Source organism: Phocoena sinus, chromosome 14 (assembly GCF_008692025.1).
Source record: "Phocoena sinus isolate mPhoSin1 chromosome 14, mPhoSin1.pri, whole genome shotgun sequence".
Taxonomy (NCBI): Eukaryota; Metazoa; Chordata; class Mammalia; order Artiodactyla; family Phocoenidae; genus Phocoena; species Phocoena sinus.
The window spans coordinates 88,980,796-89,001,035 of NC_045776.1; the positions used below are offsets into that span (position 1 = coordinate 88,980,796).

At 53.8% G+C, this 20,240-nt stretch overlaps 1 protein-coding gene across 1 annotated transcript in view; it reads right to left on the bottom strand.

Moving 5' to 3' along the window:
* GALNT9 (polypeptide N-acetylgalactosaminyltransferase 9) overlaps positions 1–20,240 on the bottom strand; it is a 90,779-nt gene that overhangs the window by 24,810 nt on the left and 45,729 nt on the right. Inside the window, exons 5-6 of the mRNA XM_032602837.1 lie at positions 19,950–20,147; positions 10,921–11,038 (exon numbers count right to left, since the gene is read on the bottom strand). Coding sequence (XP_032458728.1) covers positions 10,921–11,038; positions 19,950–20,147 — 316 coding nt within the window. The remainder of the gene's footprint in view (positions 1–10,920; positions 11,039–19,949; positions 20,148–20,240) is intronic.

Genomic DNA, 20,240 nt, shown 5'->3' on the forward strand with positions numbered 1-20,240 from the left:
TCATCAACAAGACACTGCTCAGCAAATGAACAGCTTGCTTCCCTTTGATACCCGCCCCCCACCGACCCAGCACTTAGCACAGCACAGAGGCCCCCTCTTTCCCAAATGATCCATCTATCTATTCTGTAAGTAAACCTAAACGTCGACAGGCAGTCGCATGCAGCAGTGAAGGAGACCCAGCCCTGGGCACAAGGACTCACTCACATCCCAACTGGTGACGGAGGCGGGAGACAGGCAGTAAAAATTAAGCAAACCAGTGAGACAGTGATGGATAGAGCCGCGTCGTGCGAGGAGACACAGCCAGGCTTTGGTGGGCTGTGGCTGGGCAGGGCCAAGACCAAGGGTCAGGAAGCAGCCAGGCTGGGCGGGGCTCCTGGGCTGAGGGGGATGGAGCTCGGTTTGGACAAGGGAGGCCGAAGGTCAGGGGCTGGTGCTGGTGGGCAAGAGGGTGGGCACCGGGACACATGGTCAGCAGGATGGTGAGAGGGTCCTGCACACCATGGGAGGGAGTTTGGGATTAATTCTCAGGGTGGGGAAGCCCTAATGAGGTTGAAATAGCCCTCTCTTAGCTTTTACGTAGAGTGGATGAGAAGGGAGAAGGGTGCAGGCCGGAGATGAGCGGAATTCCAGGTGGGATTGACGCCGACCTGGGTTTTTAACCAGTAGACGTTGATAAGAGGCCAGGTGAGGAATTCAGGCGTGGCTTTATCAGGTCTGCGCTGAAGTACCAGGGAGTGAGAACTAGTAAGAGGTGGGCTTGCCAGCTCCCGGGGAAGGTGGGCTGGTCCCTTAAATGGGGAGCGGGTAGGGGTGGGTCCAGGGCTCAGGCCGGAGGGGTGCCTTAGGCGGTCTGCCCACCCACTCAGTGATGCCATGTGCAGGGATCGTGGGCAGGACCCGGTTTTGCTCCCTGCACCTCACAAATGCCAGTTGGTTTGTGGCATTTTTGTACCTTATTGTTCAAAATTTGCCCCAACTGAGCATGCGTGCAGTTATTTTTAGTCCCTTATACTTTCTTCGTATTCTGTTGTCCAGCTGCAAGCACTCCAGTAAAGGGTCCCAGGTCCCAGCCTGTCTCAAAACCACACTTTTGGGACTTCCCTGGTGGTGCAGTAGTTAGGAATCCACCTTCCAATGCAGGGGACACCGGTTCTATCCCTGGTCTGGGAAGATCCCACATGCCACGGAGCAACTAAGCCCGTGCGCCACAACTACTGAGCCTGTGCTCTAGATCCCACGAACCACAACTACTGAGCCCGCACGCTGCAGCTACTGAAGCCCGTGCACCTAGAGCCTGTGCTCTGCAGCAAGAGAGCAATGAGAAGCCCAGGCACCGCAACGAAGAGTAGCCCCCACTCGCCGCAACTAGAGAAAGCCTGTGCACAGCAACGAAGACCCAACGCAGCCAAAAATAAATGAATTAAATAAATAAATTTTTAAAAAAGAGTCAATATAACTTATAAAACAAAAACAGAAAGTACCAACAAACAAAAGTCCAGGACCAGATGGCTTCACAGGCAAATTCTATTAAACACTTAAAGAGCTAACAGCTATTCTTCTGAAGCTGTTCCAAAAAATTGCAGAGGAAGGAACACTCCCAAACTCATTCTACGAGGCCACCTGATGTCACCCTGATACCAAAACCAGACAAAGATACCACAAAAAAGAAAACGACAGGCCAATATCACTGATGAACATAGACGCAAAAATCCTCAACAAAATACTAGCAATTCGAATCCAACAACACATTAAAAGGATCATACACCATGATCAAGTGGGGTTTATCCCAGGGATGCAAGGATTCTTCAATATTCGCAAATCAATCAACGTGATACACCATATTAACAAACTGAAGGAGAAAAACCATATGATCATCTCAATAGATGCAGAAAAACCTTTTGACAAATTGCAACACCCATTAATGATAAAAACTCTCCAGAAAGTGGGCATAGAGGGAAACTACCTCAACATAATAAAGTCCATATACGACAAACCCACAGCCAACATCATACTCAACAGTGAAAAGCAAAAAGCATTTCCTCTAAGATCAGGAGCAAGACAAGGATGTCCACTCTTGCCACTTTTATTTAACATAGTTTTGGAAGTCCTAACCACGGCAATCAGAGAAGAAAAAGAAAAAAAAAGGAATCCAGCTTGGAAAAGAAGAAGTTAAACTGTCACTGTTTGTAGGCGACATGATACTATATGTAGAAATTCCTAAAGATGCTACCAGAGCTCATCAATGAATTTGGTAAAGTTGCAGGTTGCAAAATTAATACACAGAAATCTGTTGCATTCCTATACACTAACAACGAAAGATCAGAAAGAGAAACTCAAGAAACAATCCCATCTACCATCGCATCCACCCTCAGCGGGGATTCGCCGTCCAGCCTCCTTCCTGGGCTTTGGGCCCGCGTTCCATTCACTCCCTGTCCCTCTTCGTGTCCTGTGAGATGGAGGCCTTCTACCCAGGCCCCCCTCCTCCAGGGACAGGTGGCTTTTCTGGGAGGACACTGCCCAGGGCTGCGAGGCACCCCCGATCAGAACAGAAACTAATCCGGTCGTTTCAAACAGGGGATGCAACACAGGACTGGTCACCGGTAGGGCGGACGGTGGGGAGGGCGGGGCTCAGGCAGCCAGCGACAGGCAACAGCCGGGCTGTGCGGGGCACGGGGTGCACAGCGCCCAGGCCTCTCCCTGGAAGCTGCCGGAAGCACCTAGGGACTGTCGGGGCAGAAGCTGGAGCCCCAGGCATGCGGGAGGGATGCCCAGCCCGGCCCCGCCAGAGGTCTCCAGGACCTGGACGTGCAGCCTGCAGGGGACCCTGCGGGCACAGCCCCGAGGCCGGGAACATGGAGGACAGCGTGGCCCACCCCGCCCCCAGCGGTGGTGTGTGGAACTGCTCCAGTGCTGTGGGTCCGGGACGGCCACGGGGCCACATTGCTGTATGACGTTAAACAACTGTTCCACTGAGAACGACATTTAGGAAAGATGGCTTGAAATGAATCTCGTCCCTGCTCTAAACGGGGGCGGGGCACACCTGCCCACTCTGAACCCCCCACGGCCCGGGCCCGCTGCCTCGCTCCTCTGCGCTCTGCTGTGGCCCACGGGGCTGCTGGGCTTGTAAGGAGACCCTGCCCTAAACTCAGGGACTGAGCCGGAGCCCCCGGCCCGGGGCGCAGACAGTGGAGCTGCTGCCCTCGGGCCCATGGGCTTCCTGCCACTGGCTGTTAACAGCAGAGGGCAGCCTGCAAAGCACAGGGCAGGCATCACTGAGGCGTCCCGCCGGCCTTCCCCACCCCCAGGCCTCGGCAAGGACAGCCTGCTGCCCCTGGATGGTGGGCCTGCCTTTACCTGACGCCAGAGGCGAGGTCCTGGGGCTCTGATCCCGGCCCCCGGGCTCGCCCGTGGAGGTCCCACCTCCCTTCCATGTCTCTGTCTGATTTTTTCTTTCTTCTTTCTTGCTATTTATAATTTACTTTATCTTGCTGGGATTTTCCTGTTTCCTGGCAAGCTACCTTAAATCCAGTCAACAATAAAAGTTTATAAAAATAGAGTTGCCATATGATCCAGCAATCCCACTCCTGGGCATATTTCCAGACCAAACTATAATGCAAAAAGATCCATGCACCCCCATGTTCATAGCAGCTCTATTCACAATAGCCAAGACACGGAAACAACCTAAATGTCCATCGACAGATGAATGGATAAAGAAGATGTGGTACATATATACAGTGGAATATTACTCAGCCATAAAAAAGAATAGAATAATGCCATTTGCAGTAACATGGATGCAACTAGAGATTAGCATACTAAGTGAAGTAAGTCAGACAAAGACAAATATCATATGATATCAATTACATGTGGAGTCTAAAACATGACACAAATGAACCTATCTATGAAAGAGAATGGACTTGTGGTTGCCAAGGGGGAAAGGGGTGGGGGAGGGATGGAGTGGGAGTTTGGGTCTAGTAGATGTAACCTATTATATACAGAATGGATAAACAACATGTCCTACTGTATAGCACAGGGAACTATATTCAATATCCTGGGATAAACCACAATGGAAAAGAATAGAAAAAAGAATGTATATATATCTATAACTGAAAAAAATAAAAGTTCAAAAAACTATATACGCACACCTGTACACTTAATGTACATAAGTATGTGTGATTCTGTATATGCATATCTATATCATCTGTATGGATTCTACATGCCTGTCTATCCATATCTATATCCAGATCTACAGCAATATCTATATCTACGCCTCTGTAGCTACATCCATACCCATTTCCACACCTAATCCATATCTACACCTACACCTGCATCACCCAAGTCAGCAAACGTCCCCTGATGTCCCACAGGCAACGCCAACCCCAGACCCCTCCCCGACAGCTAGGGGGACCCTGCCCAGCTCAGAGCCCAGAGCCCCCTTTACAAAGTGGAGACCCAGACCAGGGGTGTTGGGGACCCACCTGTGGTCAAAGCACCAGGGCCAGACGGAGCCTGCTGCCGGGCCTCCTTTTGCTGGACGCCCCTTCTTCAACACCTCGGAGGCTTTCTGCCTTCCAATCCCTTGTCACTGTGACCACCGGCTAGAACTCTCCCAGGGGAGCATCAATCTGGCCCTTTGTCGCTGTCTAATGGCCAAACCCACAGTCACCGTGCGTTCACAGAGCTCAGGGCTCCCAGCTACAGCTGGGTGCAAGGGAGCTTCCACACCTGGACCCTTCCCTGCCTCACCAGCTGAGACCGGGGGCTTTCCCCAGCTCTGCCCTCCGCCTGCGCCGGTCAGCACCCCGTGAGCCCCATGCGGCCTCGGCTGTCCCCTATGTGCACTGGGAACCTACCCCACTTCTGGACGCCCCCTCATTGCGGGCCGCGCACTGTACGTGGTGGGCGTGGGCACTGCTCATGTTACGTTCGGGTCACCCCCCGCCCCGTCCCCTCTGTCTCCCCGACCCCTGCGCAGGGTGCCCTCTCTTCCCAGTGAGGTGTCTCGTGCCCCCAGTTAGTTACCACGGCAACAGGCTCCTGCCTCTCCTTCAGGAGGCGCTCCTTCGTGGAGGCTCACCTCCTTCCCCGTTCCCCATGCTGCAAAATCCTCCAGGAGGATATTCCCACCCAGCTGCCACCAGGGATGGAGACTGGCCCGTCTCTCCATCGCCCTCTCCCAGGCGCCTACGTGGTGACACCCAGGGCACTGCCTCCCCCACCCCCCATACGGAGTTCTCTTTCGGACAGATCGGGGTCTCAGATGGACCCCGACCCTAACCTTACCCCGTACACAGCCTGCTTCCTGGATGCCGGCGGTGGCGTTCAGCCTCACTTCTCTCTCTCCCCGGCATGTGGGATGTGGCTGCTGCCCTCGTCCGGCCTCCCCAACACCTGGCGTCTTCTCACCTCGCCCACACCCACTGTTTCTCCCTCCCTGGTCGGTTCCCCCATGCTGGCTTCTGCCTGACCCTGCACTGCCCCCGACTTGAGCCACTGCGAGCCCCTGGGGGTCCCCGCCCTCATGGCCCACAACCCCTGGCCGGGCCCACCTGGCTGGGTTGGCAAGGCCCGGTCGCCCTTCCAGGCAGGTCCCTTCCTGCCCTCAGGCTCCCAGCTGGGTTTGGTTTGGAAGGAGACAGGGCGCAAGAGGTCTGTCGGGGCGCTTCTCCCCTGCCCCTCCCTGTGTGGGCGCCTTGCGTCTCCAGTGGCGGTTCATCCCCCCCAGGGCGGTCCCTCCACCCAGGCGCATGTCCACTGAGCCCCCTGCTACCCACACCCAGGCCAGGGGTCAGGGGCAGCCCCCAGGGGCTCTGCAGCTTCCTTGGGACTCTGACTGTGGTTCCCGAGCTGACATCCTCTAACACTGGGAAGGATTAGAATCCAGTGTAGAGGTGCAGGACTCAATCAAACACGGAGAGCTGGTACTTTCTGCCAGGTTCAGGAATCATTGGAAAGGATTTGTCTTTAATGACGAAAACAGTTGAGAAAAGTCCGCATACTGAAGGCTCTGCCGGCTCTGATTCCTCTGATTCCATTTTAAAATGTATAACTGAGGACTGATTCTCAATTTGTGATTTAAAATTGGACCTTGTCAGAGAATTTTAAACATTTGCAAACAATACCGAAATGCTTCAGAGAAATTGAGATTTGGTGTAAGTTTCATATACTAGACACTCTAGAGTTTTTTAAGCGCTTAGGGGAATTTCTGCAATGATATCAGGCGTTCAATGTGCTTAAAGAGAAAAGAAAATATGCCACATTTGTAAGTGTCATTTTAAAAGTTCAAGGGAATTTAATTAACTGAAGGCAGAAATGGAACTGATCGTTGTTTAACAGCATCTAATCTGTTAAACTGAGTTAATCAGGCATTAATCAAAGAAAAGGGGAAGCTGAGTGTTCTTTATTTATAACCACAATAATATGGTCTCTAGGTTTAACTTAAAAGCTTAAAGCAAACAGGTTTGGAAAGGTGTAACTTCAATCAACTGTATATAAATTTTTAAAAACTAGCCTTAAATAATCTTTTCTGTGACCTAAGTCCCTACAGACAAACAAAAACCTTAAATGAAACCCCAGAAAAAACCCACAAAATCCACAAGGACCCCAAACCAATCAGAGTTCAGCCCCACATCAGCAGAGCTTGGCCACAGGAGATCCCGAGGCCTGGCCCCTGGCCGCTGTCCTTCCGTCCATCCGTGGGTATTTACAGAGCGCTCAGTAATGCTCCAGGCCCTGTGCAGAGCAAGCCTGGCTGGCTTACGGTCTGCGGGGTGGCGGCTGGGCGGAGGCTGGTTCTCAAAGTGGGTTCCCTGGACCAACAGAGTCAGTGGCCCTTGGGAATTTGTTGGAAATTAAGATTCCTGGCTGGGCTTCCCTGGTGGCGCAGTGGTTAAGAATCCACCTGCCAGTGCAGGGGACACAGGTTCGAGCCCTGGCCTGGGAAGATCCCACATGACGCAGAGCAGCTAAGCCCATGCGCCACAACTACTGAGCCTGCGCTCTAGAGCCCGTGAGCCACAACTACCGAGCCCGCGTACCACAACTACTGAAGCCCGTGTGCCTAGAGCCCGTGCTCTGCAACAAGAGAAGCCACCGCAATGAGAGGCCCGCGCACCGCAACGAAGAGGGGCCTCCACTCGCTGCAACTAGAGAAAGCCCGCACGCAGCAACGAACACCCATCGCAGCCAAAAATAAATAAATAAATGAATTAAAAAAAAAAGATTCCCGGGCTCCACCCTGCCATACTGAATCCACATCTCTGGGTTGGGGCCCAGTGATCTATTTTAAGGAGCCTCTAAGGGATTCTGGTGCGGCTGGAGTCTGAGAACCAGACCCAGAGACCAGCCTCACCCTTCTCGTAGGTCTCCTGGCCCCTCCTGCTCTGCCTGTGAACGTGCTCTGCTCAGCGCTCTGAGTGGTGGAGCGGCTGTCACAGCACCCTGGGGCCTCAGTGAGACAGGCTGGGACCTGGAACCCGGGCCCCTCTGCTGCAGTGCTTGTACCTGGACACACCTCTCCTCCAGCAATAAATACGAAGAAACTATACGGGACGAAAAATAAATGCACACGTGAGCAGCTGCTGCAAATTCTGGACAAAAGATACAAAAAGACCAAATAAAACCCAACTGCCCCTTCTGAAGAGCCGGGAGCAAAAGCAGGGCACCGAGCAGGCCCCCTGCGCTCAGCACCGCCTAAGCGCTGGGCAGACCACCTGAGCCACGCCTCCAGCCCGACCCCTGGACACACCCCTACCCTCACCCCGTGTAAGGGACCAGCCCCCCCCCAGGGAGCAGGCAAGCAAGGGAAGCTGTTGTTTGTTCTCCGACACCCCCACCCCCGACCAGCTGCAGCAGGGGCCCCAGGAAAGCCTTGCCTGAATTTCCTGTCTGGCCTCAGGCCAATTTCTATCGATTGGGGAAGGCCAAGAACCCTGGTCGGTATCATCAGGACTCAGCGTCCTGGCTAACTGTGATTCTCGTCCCATATAATGTCCTAAAAATTGGGAAGTCACTGCACACGCTGGCTTCCTCTTGTTTTACATCCAGAAACAGCTCTGAACCTCAGGCTTGGCTGCTGGTGGGTGGGAGCTCGTGGCCCACCTGCTGTTGCAGGACTTGCTCAGTTCACTGGCCGTCCCCAAACCCTGAGTCTTGGCCTCTCTGAAGAGGGGCTGGAGGCCACGGCAGTGAGGTCAGAGGTGACAGCGTGGGGGTCACATCCCTGGCCTCCGGCTCTAGCTTCCCAGCTGCTGGCAGCCTCGCTCCCACACAGCCAGAGCCCCGTGGGCCACCGTCACTTCCAGGCCGTTGGAGCTGCCCTGCTTCACAGTTTGAACCCATGACCAAGCTCAGTCAGCTTCCCCTGGAGAGAGGGCATCACCAACTGGGGCACCAACAGTTGCCCAAGTTACTCTGCCCCTGGATGGGACGCTCTTGGTGCTGGCAATGCTGATAATTAAGAATAATCAGGGACTTCCCTGGTGGCGCAGTGGTTAAGAATCCACCTGCCAATGCAGGGGACACGGGTTCGACCCCTAGTCCGGGAAGAGCTCACATGCCGCAGAGCAACTAAGCCCGTGCGCCACAACTACTGAAGCCTGCGCACCTAGAGCCTGTGAGCCACAACTACTGAAGCCCGCGCACCTAGATCCCGTGCTCCGCAACAAAGAGAAGCCACCGCAATGAGAAGCCTGCACACCACAATGAAGAGCAGCCCCCGCTCGCTGCAACTAGAGAAAGCCCGCGTGCAGCAATGAAGACCCAATGCAGCCAAAATATTAATTAGTTAATTAAAACTAGGTCTGGGCTTCCCTGGTGGCGCAGTGGTTGAGAGTCCGCCTGCCGATGCAGGGGACGCGGGTTCGTGCCCCGGTCCGGGAAGATCCCACGTGCCACGGAGCGGCTGGGCCCGTGAGCCATGGCCGCTGAGCCTGCGCGTCCGGAGCCTGTGCTCCGCAACGGGAGAGGCCACAGCAGTGAGAGGCCCGCGTACCACAAAAAAAAAAAAAAAAAAAAAAAAAAAAATCTAAAAAAAAGAGAAAACTTAAAACAGTGTTTCTTTAAAAAAATAAATAAATAAAGGAGTAATCAGGTTAAAACAAGGTCATTCAGGTGGGCCCTAATCCAGTGTGACTGGTGTCCTTTTAACGGGGAGCACACACAGAGGGAAGGGACGTAAAGACACAGGGAGAAGACGGCCATGTGATTGGAGGGTCGCATCTACAAGCACCAGGGTTCACAGCAAATACCGGGAGCTGGGAGAGGCAGGAAGGACCCTCCCTGGGAGCCCCCAGGGGGCGCAGACCCGGAGACTTCAGACTCCAGCCTCAGTGCAGTAAGAGGAGGGGGCCGTGGCTTTAGGCCTCCCGGGTGACGGTACTCTGTCAAGGCTAACAGATCCAGTGTCAAAAACTCTTTGATTTGGGGGCTCTGGTGTCGCCACTGGGCAGACAGCTAACCAGCTGGTTAGTTAGGCTTGAGCTAGTGTGGATCTGTGCTCCGGCCCCTGGTACCAGTGGCTAAGCTGCTTCCCCATCCTGGGCCTCTGAGCATTCTGTGTGGAGCGGGGTCACAGCACCTCAGAAGGAGCACTTGTGCGTGAAGGGCAAGGAATTGGTGACCTGGTGACCTGGTCGTAACCCACGACCTGGTGCTGAGGGCTCAAACCCGAACTCTCCTGGAAGCAGGGTCCTTTGGCACCCCAGGTGCACAGTCCTTGAAAGCCCTGCCCATCCCTCTCTGGATGGGCTGTGTCACGTCATGTTAATTATGCTGTGACCATTCTGCTGAGCCATGAACAGAGCCCAGGATACTAGCCTTTGACTGGGCTCCGAACCCAACCTGGTTTTATCCTAAGAATACACTGAACCAAGGAGGTGAAATGCCTGCACACTGAAAACTACAAGACATTGATGAAAGAAGTTGAAGAAGACACAAATAAATGGAAAAGTATCCATGCTCATGGATTGGAAAAATGTTGTTAAAATGACCATACTACCCAAAGCAATCTACAGATTGAGTACATCCCTATCAAAATGCCAATGACATTTTTCCTCAGAAATAGACCAACCAATCCTATAATTTGTATGGAACCACAAAGACCCCAGAGCAATCTTGAGAAAGAAGAACAAAGCTGGAGGCATCACACTCCCTGATTTCAAACTACCTTGCAAAGCTACAAGAATCAAAACATATGGCATTGGCATAAAAACATTCCATAGATCAATGGAACAGAATACAGAACCCAGAAATAAACCCATGCACACATTGTCAATTAATTTATAACAAAGGAGCCAAGAATATACAACGAGGAAAAGATAGTCTCCTCAATAAATGGTGCTGGGAAAACCGGACAGCTCCATGCAAAAGAGTAAAACTGGACCACTATCTTACACCGTACAGAAAAATTAACTCAAAATGGACTAAAGCTTTGAGCATAAGACCTGGAATCATAAAATTCCTAGAAGAAAACGTCCTCTCTGGAGCCTTCTCTACAAGCTGCCCCCCCAGGAGCAGCCGTGGGGAATTCAGATGCTTACAACCCCCATCTGCACCCTGCTTTACACACATCCACCAAGACAAGCCCACGAAACAGGGTGGTTCTCCTCGTTGCCATCGCACAAACTCCCCAAGCCGAGGACCAGCTTTTACAATTTCCACCCCCACCAACAGCCCCCACTTTAGTGTAATGCAACAGAACGCGTGGCTTGAGAAATAAAGTCACATCCAAAACACAATCTCTTGTTACCATATTCATAATGTTTCCCAGTCCCGTTGCCATCGAGGTTTCTTACATTGACCTAAGTTTTGGGGCCTTACATCCCCCTTACTAGTAACACGCAGCTCACGGACCAGCCAGGCCGACAGGTCTGCTCGGCAGACGGTCCCCTCATGAGACCTCGGTGGCCAGGCAGTGACACTTACCCTCATGCCCAGCTCGATGTTCTCCCCACCGTACACCTCCATGCCCGGGTCCAGCAGGCCGATGTCCCCGAAGTACTCCCGGTCCACCACGAAGGAGCAGCCGATCATGGCCGGGGTTCTGGAGGGAAGCAGGCAGTGCATGAGCTGGTTGCTGGTGTGTGGCCCCGGATCTCCACAGCCTGGGTGGGCTCACCATCCTCTTTCCAAGCCCTCACACCTCATCCCTGCACTCCTGGTCTCCGCTTGGTCACTGTGCCCAGGGCTTGGGACACAGGCAGGGCTGCCTAGGACTTGTCTTTGCGTCCCTCAGAGATTACAAAAACCAGTATTCAATTCAGGCAACTCAGTGTAAATTTTAAAAAATCTGTTTACCCAATGAGCTGTTTAGTTGCCCTGATCATCAGTCACTCGCCTACCTCCTTCGTTACTTTATCTGTGTATCAGTAGTTGCACAGGCTGTGCACTGCTCAACCCTACGGAAGCCCTTCAATATCAGACTCTCTCTGAATGACACACCTTGAAGTTGTACAGTACACAACCTGTGCAGCTGTCTGCAAAGGACTGCCAACTGTACTATCATTCCTGTAATAATTCCATTTACAGCTACATATTCTTAAAATGTCAGTAAATCTTGCCTTGTCCCAAGCAATTGTATCTGTAAAATCATGTGTCAATGTGCCGGTTATAGTTTTTTCTAAAATGCATTAACAATCTATCAGCGTTGAGACCTCCACTGGTCTCATGGAGCAGCGGTGGTCAAAGCAGGACAGGGTGAGACAGAGTGGCAGAGAAAAGTGGACGGTGTCACTGTGAATAGAACTGCACATTTGCTGACTCATTCATTCATTCATGATACATTCACATCATGAATGCAGGATATACTGAGTACCTATTAGTCGGGGGGATAAAAAAGAGAAAGGAAAGAGAATGGAAAAATATCTTGCTAGCAAGAAGTAGACACAGTCTCTGTTTTGTAGGAAAGCAGGACCTTCCAAGCTTTTGAAGGACATGTTTCCCTCAAAACAAAGACACCTCCCTTGTAGGCTGAGGGCTTAGTTTCTTCTGAGCTCTGAGAGGACTAGTAAAGGCTCCCCGCTGGGGCTTCCCTGGTGGCGCAGTGGTTAAGAATCCGCCTGCCAATGCAGGGAACAGGGTTCGATCCCTGCTCCGGGAAGATCCCACATGCTGCGGAGCAACTAAGCCTGCGCACCACAACTACCGAGCCTGCGCTCTAGAGCCCGCGAGCCACAACTACTGAAGTCCGCGCGCCTACAGCCTGTGCTCTGCAACAAGAGAAGCCACCGCAGTGAGAAGCCCGCGCACCGCAAAGAAGATCCAACACAGCCAAAAATAAATAAATAGAACAAATAAATTAAAAAACAAAAACAAAAAGGCTCCCCACTGTCCCCGAAGGCCCCTGTGGTCCTGGCAAGGCTGAAGGCTAAGGCTGTTTCCTGCTCCGTTCCCCTCGCTGTGCCCTCCCGCTGCTCCCACAGGTATGAAGTCACTCATGAAAATGCCATGATAAATTGTTCTCAATCACAATTGAAAAGAAGCATTTCTTTTAAATGTGACTAGGACATCAGAAGCAAATGCCCATGAGTTGTCCAAGAATAACAGAGGCATTAAAAGGCGATTATCCTTTTATTTGTAAAGAGATCCAGTTTGTTCAGTCATGACATTTGAGCCACAAATCTAACAGCAACGAAATTTTAATGTCATCTGTGATGTGTAATAGCAAGCGTTTGGTTAAGTTATAGTTCACCAACCAAGAGAGATATTTCTCTCATTTTCTTAACGACACAAAAATCTCAGGCGATCTCTGGTGAATTTAACTACCAAATCCCTGCCAAGTCTGATGTAGCTAGTAATAATTTTTTTATTACTGCTCAGAGCTCCAAAATAAACTTAAACTCAGAAGGCGATGGAAGCAGAATCAGCTGGCACGGAATTTATTTGCATGAGAAATTCTTGCTGTGTTTACAGAAAACAGCCAGGGCCGAGGGGTTCTCAGGTTCGGCCGGGCAGGGGGAGACTTGTCGTCCTGGGGGCATCCTTATATCGGGGCTGATGTGCACATGCCGGGATATATCAAGCAGCATCTCTGCAAAGGGTCCTCACCCGGGCTCCTGCCTTGTAAAGGCAACAGACATGCGGACACACACAGATGCATGGATGCACGCAACACACACGCATGCATGCACAAATACACACATGCAACAGGCGGGTACACAGACACGTGTAGACACACACGCAACACACCCCCTACAAGGCCAGACACACACCCAACAAACAGATGTACAGATATACAGACACATGAAATACACGTACATGGTCCCACAAACATACCCACAGATACATACACACAGACCTACACGTACACACCCAGACGCACACAGATAACACCCAGAGAAACACACATGTGCACCCCCCGCACACATAAACACAGACCCACACCTGCAGTGAACACACACACAGAGACACACTCAGACACCCACACATAGACAATACACATCCTCGAGTCCATGGAATTCTGGAGTTCTGTATAAATGGGAGCGCATAGAATTAAGGTCACAAATGGGTCCTTCAGCCTTCAGGAGAATGACAAGGGACAAGAGAGTCATCTGCTCTCGGAGTCTTGAGGAAGAACACGTGCTCGCAGGCAGGGCATGGCCAGGCAATCTGCAAAAGCACAGGGAAGGCGTGTGCAGAATCTTGCAGACTCGCTGCCGAACTGGGTGCAGGGGTCACATGCAACGGTGGCAAGTTTGTGGAGAAACTGGGGGTGGGTGGGCTCAACTGTCTTGGAAAGTCCAAAGCTATGAATAGAGAGCCAACAATACCTGTGCAGTGATGCAACGACGACCCAGCTCGGTGCGCACCGGCTGTGTGACCTTGGGCAAGTCGCTCAGCTTCTCTGTGCTTGGCTTCCCCGCCCATAATGTGAGAGGCAGGACGGTGCCTCCTCCACAGGCTGCTGTGCAGATGAAAACTGCATAGAGGAGTGTCTGGAGCCTGGGAACCGTTTGCTGTTATTATTTTATCCCCTGATTCCACAGCTGGCCTTTATCCTAGGAGACTAATCCAAAAGCTATTCGCACAAAGCCGTGCACTGCAGCGTGAGTTATAGCGGCCAAAGGGAAATCAACTTAGAGCCCATCAGTGTAGACGGTCGAACGAATTTCGAGCCATCCCTTTTATGGACTGTTACTTACCCAGCAGGCGAGGTGCTTACCAAGACCCCCAGCACCACGGGAAGTGACGGCTCAGGAGAGGGTAAGTGACAAGTCAGCAGGAAAATGTCACTATCCTACCACCGTGACCGGAGAAGCAATTATGTGTGAGTGTGTGTGTGTGTGTGTGGGTCTCTGTGTGGTTTTGTGTGTGTGAGTGTGTACATGTGTCTGTGTGCTTGCATTTGTATCTGTGTGTGCACCTCTATGCACGTGTGTGCGTCTGTGTGTGATTTTGCGCATGTGAGCGTGCGTGTGTTACTTGGGGCCTCGTTCCACGCTCCCCTGCTTGGTGGGGGGGACTGGGTGCTGGGAGGGGGCCCCTCTGCCACCCCTCGAGCGTCCCCCTTTCCTCCGGGCTCCTCTGGCCCCACTGGTAGCCGGCTTACACCCGCGATCCCTCCGCGTCCACCAGACACACTGGCCCGGATCTGGACTCCTCTCGGGGGACGGGGTTCAAACCCTCGCACGAGCTCCACGGCCCCTGGAAGACGCGAGCCGCGTGCGCCAAGGGGCTGCACTGCCCTCCCCGAGGCGGGGGTCCATACAACGCAGCCAAGATGCTCCGCACCTGCACCCTGCTAGCAGCTCGGAGCCACGCGGAGACGGGGACAAACACGCCACTGGTCACGGGTCCCGTTTTGACCTCCTTCAGACCCGGGAAATAGCTCCATTTCAGTGACATGGTTTGCGCCTGCGGCCAGCCGCCCCCAGCACGCAGGACCCCTGGGCCCATACCAGGCCTGCTGGCCCCTCACTCCCCTTTCCACGTGCCGGGGGAGCCGTCTTTCTCCTTCTGTCAAGGCTGAGATACTTCCCTCCAGCAATCCAAGCCTTCTTCTCACTCCCTTTTTCTTCCTTGAGCTTCAAGGATAATGAACGGTAGGGAAATCTCCTAAAGGAAATCTTCACATGCCAGCCTCTCCCGGGCTAATTTCCCACCCGGGCTCCAGGGCGGGTGTGCGAGCTGCGTCCTTCAGAAGGGCAGCGACTCCGCGCCCAGGTCCCAGGGAAACGAGAAATCCCAGAGTGGTTTTCAGGAGAGACCCTTCCAGGCCCGCGCTGTCCCCGGGGATGAAGTTTCCCAGCCTGGGGTCCGGGGGTCGGGGTGTGCAGGGTGAGGGGCTCCATCAGAGGGTGGCCAGGAGCCTTTTCTGCAGGCACTGGGGTGCCAGGGCTTTTCCCGCGGGGTCTGCTGTCACGGGGAGGTTGTGTGAAGACCCTTCCCTGAGAAGGGGGAGAGGAGGGCCATCCTCTGGATAACAACCTTGGAAGCAAAGGACCTCGCGGCTGCCCCTGTGGTCCTGTTTCTCCTGAACCCCCAGCTCGAGGCCCGAGTGGAGCAGGCTGCTGGGAGCGCTGGGGACTGTGGCGCTGCCCCTCCCGGGGGACCAGTGGCAGCTCAGCTCCAGTGGATCGTCACCAGGCAGGCATGGGGGCCTGGGTTTTCCAGAATCTTCTACTTTTCAGAGAGTAGATATCAATTTCATATGAAATCTCTTAAGTGTAAACTTTGGTTCCAATTTCAAAACGTACATGGTACAATCGAGGCAACACGCTGTAACTCAGAGGCGGCCTTTTCTAGAACTTGAAGGACGCGGTTACGCCACTCTTGGCTCCCCGGGTGCCGTGCACACTGAGACGGGAGATTCAGAGTGACTTCTCTCCCCAAGAAGAGGGGCCGGGGGTCTGGGGGCCATCCTGAAGCATCACAGGCAGGGCAGTGAGTCCCGGCACGGAGCCTGCTGAGGGCCAGGCGGGGTCTGGGGAGGCTCCGGTCGGCTTCCTCTCTTCCCCGAGGGACACACCACATCTGATTCCCAGGGAGCCTTGGATGGGCGTGGTCAAAGCCATCAGCCCCGCAGGCAGCCTTGAGAGGCCCTTGTCAGGACTCTGCTTCCCCGCGGGCTGCACTTGTGCCCGTCGAGGACGCGATTCGGGGACTGGCTGTGGTGGTGGCTCCGCGTGGAGCTGAGGCATGTTTGTGACTGTCACACGCATCAGCTCCAAACTGCCACCGTGGTCTCATCTCAACGTGGTTGTGTGCCGGCTCCGTCCCCACGGGGACACCCTCCTGGCAGATGCCCAGCAAGGCTTAGGACCTTCCAGTCTTGCCGTAGGGCTCTGCAGAGGGCCTGTTCTGGACATTGGCTATTTTTGGTTTCCCAGCGTGTTCATTTCCCGTGGCTGCGAAAAGAAGTACCATAAACGGACTTCAGACAAGAGGTATGTGTCCTCTCACAGCTCTTGAAGCCAGAAGTCCGAGGTCAAGGTGTGTAGGACTGGGCTGTGCTCTCTCTGGAGGCTCCAGGGGAGGGTCCTTCCTGCCTCTTCCAGCTGCTGGGGGCCCCAGGCGTCCCTTGGCTTCTGGATGCATCCCTCCCGTCTCGGACTCCAGAGTGGCGTGGCCTTTCCTCTTCTGTGTGTGTCTCTGCTAAGGACACTCATGACGGCATTCAAGGACCAGCCTGGTGATCCAAGGTAATCCCCCCGTCACAAGATCCTAATTGCATCTGCAAAGATCCTTTCCCCAATGAGGTCGCCTTCATGGGCTCTGGGGGTCAGGATGTGGACACGGCTGTCTGCTGCGCCCAGCCTTCTTATAAACACCCCAACATCTTTTAGGGAGACCGCCTCTCTCCTTGCACATACTCCCTGTGGGACGATGAGTCCCCAGACCTTCCCCTCTGTGAAGGTCAGCGGGTCACTGGAGGACCCCTTCTCCCATCTGCTTCCAGGAAAGGTGGGGGCAGGGGTTTGCGGCCCAAGTTCAGCCATTGCCTCCTCTGTTCCGGGGACTGACTGGGGTGGAGGGACACCCGTCCGCAGTGTCGGGGAGACGTCTGGCTTTCCTGCTGGCTCCTCCCCAGAGCCGCTTCAGCTCACGTTAGCTGGTGCCCTTCTCTGTTGCTGGAATCCTCCTGGTCCCGGCTCAGAGAGGCTAATTTAACTGGCATGGTAAGCAGCTTGGGCACTGGAATTATTGCTTTTTCGTATGTTTTGAAATTCATTTTAAAAATCAACTCAGCCAAGTTAAATTTCCACGCAACAGGACACATCCCTTGAAAGCGTGTGGTCCGAGCGGTCTGGCGGAGGGAACGCCGGGTAACCCCGTCCCAGTCCAGACGGAGAATGCGTCCATCCAGGGCTCCTCGGCGCTCCGCCAGGGGACTGCGTTCTCTGGGCTCCTCTATGCAGCAGATCACACATTGCGCGCTCTTGGGTATCTGGCTCTTTCGCCTCTGTTCCACCATTTTGAGTTTCACCCGCATCGTTACGGGCATAACCATTTATTCCCTTTTAGTTCTGAGAAGTCTCCCGTTACACAGATACGTTATACTTCGTTTATCTAGTCACCTGTTGGTGGACATTCGGGTCCGATTCGGGACTACTGTGAATAACGCTGCCACCACAAACCTTCGCAGGTGTCTCTTGTAGACGTGCGTCTTCATTTCTTTTGGGAAGATACCTGGGGTAGAGCAGCTGGTCATACAGGAAGTGTTTTTACCTCTTTGAGAAACTGCAAGTTTTACAAAGTGGTCTTGCCGGTGCCTTCTCGCACCGGCTGCGCTGAGAGTTCCGACTGCTCCGCGTCACCAGCCCCCGCTGCCGCTGGTCTGTTTGTCCATTCTAGCAGGCGTGCAGGGCCCCTCACTGGGACACTATGTGACTCCGTGGTGGGCATTTTTCTATGAGTGTGTTAGCACTTTGTCTACCTTCCTGTGTGCAGTATCTGTTCAAGGCCTTTGCCCATTTTTTATTTGGGTTTTCAAATGCTCTCAAGGTAATAGTAATAAGGAACAAAGTTTGAGACAACACACAGTGTGGCCAGAGCATCCTTCCTGTAGCTCGGGGCATCCAGGCTGCTGTGAGACTTAATTTCTCGCTGGACGGCTCTTTGCTAATGGAGGGTAGGGGCCCGGAAGCCCCCGTAAGACACTCCTAGGGGAAGAGAGAGCTTTCAGAGGCGCAATGAGGGATGGTCTTGGTCACTTGCGGGCAGAGTGGCTTGTTTCAGCAGGGACACATCAGTTTGTACAGATGAGGCAGGAGGGGTCCCAGCCTGAGGCCCTAAAATCCAAACCTCTACAGGGGGCGACCTGGCCAAGGCTCCAAGGGGTCAACAGATCCTGCAGGTGCACGTTCACTCCAGGAAAACAATGCCTCCATCCTGCTGGGCCCCCAGGAGAAAGCGGTGGCCCCACTAGATTTGGAAACAAATTTCCCAGGGGCTCAGCAGACTAGGGAAGTGGAAGGAAGGGCTGCAAACTACAGAAGATCACTCGGTGACGGAAACAAACAAAGTGGGCCAGGTGCAAGGAATGACAGCACAGGTAGGAAGGCAGAGCGTCAGGGAGACAACGGGGAGGGGTGGGGATTTCGGGAACTGGAGACCACCACGCTGTTTAGACAGGGGACTGCTTCTCAGCCCCAGGGACTGCTGCCTTGTGAGAATATGCGCCTTCCCATTTTTATAAAGATGCCGGGCTGTGGTTTTTTTTAAAATTTATTTTATTTATTTGTTTGTGGTTGCATTGGGTCTTCACTGCTGCACACGGGCTTTCTTCTCTAGTTGCAGTGAGCGGGGGCTACTCTTCGTTGTGGTGCGCGGGCTTCTCATTGCGGTGGCTTCTCTTGTTGCGGAGCACGGGCTCTAGGCGTACAGGCTTCAGTAGTTGTGGCGCACGGGCTTCGTTGCTCTGCAGCATGTGGGATCTTCCCGGACCAGGGCTTGAACCCGTGTCCCCTGCATTGGCAGGTGGATTCCCAACCACTGTGCCACCAGGGAAGCTCTGGGTTGTGTATTCTTTTTTAATATTTTATTTATTTATTTGGTTGTGCCAGGTCTTAGTTGCAGCAGGCAGGCTCCTTAGTTGTGGCATGCAAACTCTTAGTTGTGGCATGCATGTGAGATCTAGTTCCCAGACCAAGGATCGAACTTGGGCCCCCTGCATTGGGAGCATGGAGTCTTAACCACTGCACCACAAGGGAAGTCCCTGGGTTGTGTATTTTTAACATGTGAAAATCTCTCCATTTTCACATTTGGGAACCGATTCAAAATAAAATAAATGCTTTGCAGGACAATCTCTGGGGTCTGCTGAAACGCCTGGGGTCTCTGTAGCACACACACATCTGTGGTCTCCAGGTCTCTGCTCTGCTCCCCGGCTTGTGTTTTTGACTCTTGTGGTGCTGTCTCTGCCTCTGTCTGTCTGTGTCCGTCTCTCCCTCGTTCTCTCTAGGTCTCTGTCTCCTTTCCCTCCCTCTCTCCATCTCTGCATCTCTCGTCCTCTCTACTCCATGACGCCTTCCCAGTTTTGTCCCTCGGTCTCGCTGCCGCCTACCCTGACTCTGTCTTCCTCTGTTCATCTCTCTTTCTTGTTCCCTCTCACTTTCCTTGGTGAGTCCCCTGTTCTGCTCTCTCCATGTCTGTGTCCCTTTTCTCAGTCTCTTTTACTGGCTCTTTCTCTTTGGGTGTTAGCTCTGTCTGTCTGTCTCCCTCCCTCTCCCTCCCTCTCCCCCGCCCCCGCCCTACCGCGTCATCTCTCAGGTCACCAACTGCAGCCACTCCCAAGTTTCCCCACCACATCACCATGTCCTTCTGCACATCTGGGCAGACGCTGCATCCCACCACATTCACTTCCCCACGTGGCGCCAGGCCCTGGCTTTCTGCAGGAGAGCACCCCCGTCTCTCCAACCCCCAAGCCCCCTGCGGCAGCCCTGCCCCACCGCCACCTCACGCTGTCCTGGCTCCTTCCAGGGCAGGCCCTGCCCCAGGGGCCCCGGGGGTCGGCTCACCTGATGGGCGCTGCCTCGTCACCACGGTCCAGCCAGTCCTGGGGCGGGATGATGTACATGCACCAGAGGCCCCAGTTGTAGCCGTGGGCTGCGCTGGCGTACTGCTGCACCTCAAATGTGTCGTACTTGATGTTGTCGATGGCCGGCAGGACGATGCGCCGGCGGTCCTCCCGGATCCGCGAGAGGGCGGGCTCGGCCCTGCGGGACGGTGCATGCCCATGGGGAAGGGCATGGATGCCGGGACCCCCCCGCCCCATTCCCCCAGGTGGGGGGCCGGAGCCAGGCCTCCTC